We start from the raw sequence: 5,560 nt of genomic DNA, 5'->3' as shown, positions 1-5,560 counted from the left end.
CCTCCGGCAAACTTGACCGTCTTCTTGCCTCTCTTCCTTTGTAGTTCACGGTATTGGTCCTTGAACTTAGGGTAATTGTTGATGATCGTCCAACAATGCGTAAGAGTGAATGGCTTGTCATTGTGTCGGGCCTTGAATGCCTCCAAAGATTGAAATGCCTACACCACATGGTCAACAACAAGTGAACATGCAAACATATACACGGCCGAAGCCTCATGGCCGTAGCAAGGAAAGGGCTAGGAAGAGGAGAGCATACCATGTCCCCAACGCCGAGACCACTCACGGGCCGTGCTTCAACGCTCTCAAATGCGGCGCAATACTTATTGCACTCTTGTTGGATGAACAATCATCTCTTTTGAATCGAGCCGATGCCACGGTTGCTTGTAATTTGGTAGGGCTCAAACATCTTCCTTTCATGAATGTTTTGTGGACTCTCGTCCCAAAAAAACAATGCCCTTTTGTTGCGCGCCGGTCCTAGGATCTTGGCTAATCTCCATCCAAGCTTGGCAAATCAACTTGTCCTCATCTTGTGTATATGAACCCGTGCGAATGCTCTTCCTCTTCTTTTATGCTTCCGCTCTTTGGGTGAGCTCGTCGATGAACAATGGCTCGCCACTAATATCAACGTCATTGCCTTCTTCTTCATCACCATCACCTTCGACATAGATGTCATCGTCTTCATGCCACGAGTCACCATGGTCGTAGTCAGCACAGTCGTCGGCCTCTTCATCGGGGACGTACTGGGCGCGACCATCCTGACTTTGGGTCTCCTCGGGGCCGTAGGCACGGCCATGCCCACCCTCGTAGATCACGTCATCCATGTACTGGTTGTAGAAGGGGTCGTCGACCGTTGGCGTTGGGGTTGGCATTCCGTCAAACAAGACGCGGGGGGCCGACATGGTGCCCGTGAACAGTGCCTGTGTCTGCTTTCTTTGCATCTCGACGGACGGCCGGCCGCCGCTGCTGGACCCAGGCGTGACGTTGAGGTCGATGACGGCCGCGGGGCGCGGTGTGGACGGCGCGAATAAGCCCACGTCCGGCGACCCCGAGAAACGGGTCTGGCCGTCGTGCCTTGGCGGAGGAAAGCCGGGCAACATGGGCGCGGTCCGCGACGTCGGCGACTGGCAGTGCGGAGGCCAGGCGACTGACGAGCCCGTGCTCGCCGGGCCGACGGCCGCTGCAGGGAACCCGGCCGGACGGCTCATGCCAAGCATGAAGATGGCGTGCGCTTTGTTGACGAGGACCTCCTTCTCGTCGGCCGCGGCCTTGCGCCGCGCGGCCTCCATCTCATCGCGCTGGGCGGCGAACTTGGCCGCGGCGGCATTGACCTTGACGACCGCTCTCCGTTCCCTCCTCTTCGCCGATTCCGCGTCCAACTTGCAATCTCCTCCGGCGTGCACTCCGCCCGCGGCTTCCTTGGTGCCTTCTTCTTCACCTTTGTGGGCGGGTCGACGGCCAGGCCGCCAGAACTCGGCGGGGCGTCGGCCATGGACGGGGGAGAGAGGGGGCGTGGGAGGGACGTGGGAGGGTTTGGGGAAATGGCGCCAAATGGGCGTTGGGGGGGGCGGGGTTGGTTTCTCCCACCGACAGGCGGGCCAGGGGAGGACAAGCGCGCGCGTCCCGCCCGTCCGCGCGCTGTCCGTTTCACCCCAAAACCAGCGCAAACTTGGACAGGGGATGTGTCGAAAGCGGACACAAAACGGACAAAGATCCGTTTGCGCCCGCGCGCTGGGCCGTCTCGTTTGCCCCTTTTACCTCAAACGAACGGGGGTAGGATAAAGTCGCGCGGTGGAGTTGGGCTCGTAGAGCTCCCCCCACAATCAAACCACAACACACGCGCACCCGAACGCCCCCGTGATGATCCCTTTTGACCCCCGAGTGGTTATTATTACACTACTGCGAGGCGTGCAAAGCGTCCACCTCGCATCCAGCTGCGCGCCGCTGTCCTGCGTGCGCTGCCTGACTGACTGACTGCTCCCCCGGGAAAAAGCCGCACCGCGGCTCAGATTTCACGGCCAGCTCGCGCGTCCCCGCCCGCCATGCCGAGGGGGAGGCGGAGCTCGAAGCCGGCCGTCCGTGTCACACGATACGACGATGCCGTCGCGCCCAACGCGGCACGGGCGGGAACAAAACAAACGGAAAACAAGCGATTCCTTGCTTCCACAGCCACCAAAAAGTAAACCGGCGGTGGCCAGCCACTGCCCACTGGCCCTGGCGCTTTCCTCCCCGACTGTTGCCCCCACGCCGCACACTCCCTCCACTGACAGCTCCGCGCAGGACCCCGCACGTCATCGGCCAGCGGCGCCACGCGACAAGTGCGGGAAGGCCGGACGAGATTTTCAGCGGAGCGTCGACACCTGGCCGTCGTCAACCCGGAGGCGGGGGCTACAAAGATCCACGGCGCACTACCGGCTCCCCATTCCGTCGTCCCCCGGTGCGCGCCTAGTGGGTGAACTGTGTCCGCGCACGGGCATCATCCTATACGTCTCTCTGTGACTCTGTGTGTACACATTGGTAGGGGTAGGACATCTCCCAGCCCAACCACCAACACACCGCCCTCCCTTCATCATCACTCCGCCCCAGCAGAGGCCGTGCCAGCCAGCCAGCCATGGTGTCGCTCGCCGGCTCCCAGATCCTCTCGCCCAAGCAGAGGCCGTGCGCGCCGCGCCGCCCGGGCCACTCCATGCGCACCATCCGCTCCGCGCTGCTGCACCCGGACTCGCCCCCGGGGCCCAGCTCCCGCCCGCGCGCCGCCGCCGACGAGGGGGACTCGGACATTGAGAACCTCACCGACTCCGTCATCGACTTCCGCCTCAGCGAGCTGGCGGCCACCGCGGGGCCCGCGCACCCGGCGGCGGTCGCCAAGTCCTCCTCCGCCAACGCGGCGGCCACGGAGATGCTGGAGCTGTCCCGGGACTTCTCCGACTACTCCAGCTTCAACTCCGACATCTCCGGGGAGCTCGAGCGGCTGGCCGCGGCCGCCGCCACGCCCAGATCCGACGCGCCGGACCTCGCCGCCGTGGATCTGAACGACCTCGAGTCCATGGATCTGTCGGCGGACGCGGCGCCGCTGGACCGCGTGGAGCCGTTCGTGCTGGCGTGCGTGCAGGCGCTGGGGCCCGACGCTGCGCCCGACGCGCGCCGCGCGGCGGCGGCCAGGATAAGGCTGCTGGCCAAGCACCGCTCCGACATCCGCGAGCTGGTCGGCGTGTCCGGGGCGATCCCGGCGCTGGTGCCGCTGCTGCGGAGCACCGACCCGGTGGCGCAGGAGAACGCGGTGACGGCGCTGCTCAACCTCTCGCTGGAGGAGCGCAACCGTTCGGCCATCACGGCGGCAGGCGCCATCAAGCCGCTCGTCTACGCGCTGCGGACCGGGACGGCGTCGGCCAAGCAGAATGCCGCGTGCGCGCTGCTCAGCCTGTCGGGCATCGAGGAGAACCGCGCCACCATCGGCGCGTGCGGCGCCATCGCGCCACTCGTCGCGCTGCTCTCCGCTGGCTCCACCCGGGGAAAGAAGGACGCGCTCACCACGCTCTACCGTCTCTGCTCGGCGCGCCGGAACAAGGAGCGTGCCGTCAGCGCTGGAGCCGTCGTGCCGCTCGTGCACCTCATCGGCGAGCGCGGCACCGGGACGTCGGAGAAGGCAATGGTGGTTCTTGCCAGCCTCGCCAGCATAGCCGAGGGCCGCGATGCTGTGGTGGAAGCCGGTGGGATACCCGCACTGGTTGAGACCATCGAGGACGGCCCTGCGAGGGAGAAGGAGTTCGCCGTGGTGGCTCTGCTGCAGCTGTGTTCCGAGTGCTCCAGCAACCGTGCGCTTCTCGTTCGAGAAGGGGCCATCCCTCCACTCGTTGCGCTCTCACAGTCCGGCTCTGCTCGTGCCAAGCACAAGGTATACGTTCTAATCCTCTCATTGCAAATGTTATGCTGAAATTGGATGTGATTTGCTTAATTTTATTCTAGTCATAACAATTGGCGATTATCAATGTTTAACTTGTCAGTCTAAGGTTTGAGGTTTTGATGCGACCGTCATTGTACCGAACAGTGTTCAACGAATTCATCAGTTAGAGTTTGATTGAAGTCCGATTGACAGTACCGGAAAATATATTAACTCTGGACCGGTAGAATGAGAGCGTGCATGTACTTGAGTTTTGGTAGATTTCTTCTACCTGGTCTTCAAAAAGACCCAAATCAACGCGTATTTCGTCATGCTACTAGTACTGATCAAGCAGGTGTTGACTTGTAGATTCAGCTCACATGGTCGAGATATGCACTTGTTTAATTTCACACTTGTTAAGTACAGTCCACAGTCCAGGATCTGCTAAACCTTGGAAGTACAGGAGGATGAGTGTTGAGTGCTCTCTCTCCTACAGGTCAGAGAGGCCTCCAGGTCAAAACTACAGTTCTTTTGCTCGTAAACGATGCTCGGTGCCACTAGAAAACGAGGAAACTTAAAATTCCGTGCGAAACCATGTGCTTGAGATTTCCCACTGAAGTACTCGTGTACGTGCTTATAATTATAAGTTTCGCCACTAGAGTCTGTCTACTTTGTCATGACTAATTTGATCCTCATGTGTGCCTTAATTTCTTTTTCCGAAGAGGGATCGCGCACCCCGTGTCTGCCTTATATTATATTTTGCTCAAGCTGAAAATCGTTCCTGAATTCCAAGCCACTTATATGTTCAGTTGTGTGATTCGCAGGCTGAGACCTTGCTAGGTTACTTGCGCGAACAGCGACAAGGGGGCGGTGGCTGCCGAGCCGGACAAGGCGGCGCAGCTACGAGCATGGCTCGGTGACGGGCTGGTCATGCGACGAAGTCACGAGCTTGGCTAGGTAAATGCAGCACTGGTATGGTGAAATGCAGAAAGTAATGCTTGGTTTGTCTTTCACCTCGCCGGCTCTGTTCTTGATCCGGACGTCGAGAACAGAGCAGCCCAATATGGATGGGGCGCGATGATCATGTGTAAATAACGGCCGGCTTTTGGCTCGGTTCTGTGAATATACATATGTGGTCTGCGACTGCGAGTGATGGAAGGTTAGATGGCTGGTCACTAACATCAGTTGAGAGGAGCATCCAGGTTATCTTAGGAGAGGACCTGGGTTGCTTCTCAGTATGTGTGGTGTCGAGATGTAGCTGTGTACAGGAGGTATGTTAGGGCGGTAATATGGTAATGCCGGTTTGGCTTTGCGATGTTATAGGGGAATGTTGGAGGGCCAAACCAATGCCTTTTTTACTTGATGTTTGGAATCCAAATCCCCCTTGTTCCGTTTTATGATCTTTTTAGCGTGACTAGTTTGGCAAAAATGTTTCCCGGTTTCTCCTGCTCCAGTTGGTCTGTTTCTACCGTTTGTAGCTCAGGCACTCAGACCATTTAACACCTACTACTACCTATGTAAACTAATATAAGATGTTTTAAATCACTGATCTAAAACGTCTTGTATTAGTTTACAGAGGGAGTGTTTACCTGATGTAACCCATATGGAAGCCGCTGGTTCACTGACAGCTGTGGTGTGGTCATGATCACTAACACAGCTATCGCGAACCAATGTATACAGTGT

General features: G+C 58.7%; 1 protein-coding gene across 1 annotated transcript; it reads left to right on the top strand.

Annotated features, from left to right (window-relative positions):
* Positions 1-2,144: 2,144 nt before the first annotated feature.
* On the top strand, positions 2,145-5,277 carry LOC123052267 (U-box domain-containing protein 4). The gene is made up of 2 exons (XM_044475390.1): positions 2,145-3,892; positions 4,702-5,277. The coding sequence occupies exons 1-2, from the start codon at positions 2,609-2,611 to the stop codon at positions 4,795-4,797; spliced, it is 1,380 nt and encodes a 459-aa protein (XP_044331325.1). The 5' UTR covers positions 2,145-2,608; the 3' UTR covers positions 4,798-5,277.
* Positions 5,278-5,560: the final 283 nt, after the last annotated feature.

This window comes from Triticum aestivum, chromosome 2D, assembly GCF_018294505.1.
Source record: "Triticum aestivum cultivar Chinese Spring chromosome 2D, IWGSC CS RefSeq v2.1, whole genome shotgun sequence".
NCBI lineage: Eukaryota > Viridiplantae > Streptophyta > Magnoliopsida > Poales > Poaceae > Triticum > Triticum aestivum.
Note: the sequence above shows the minus strand (reverse complement) of the source record. Positions and strands in the feature narration are given on the sequence as shown.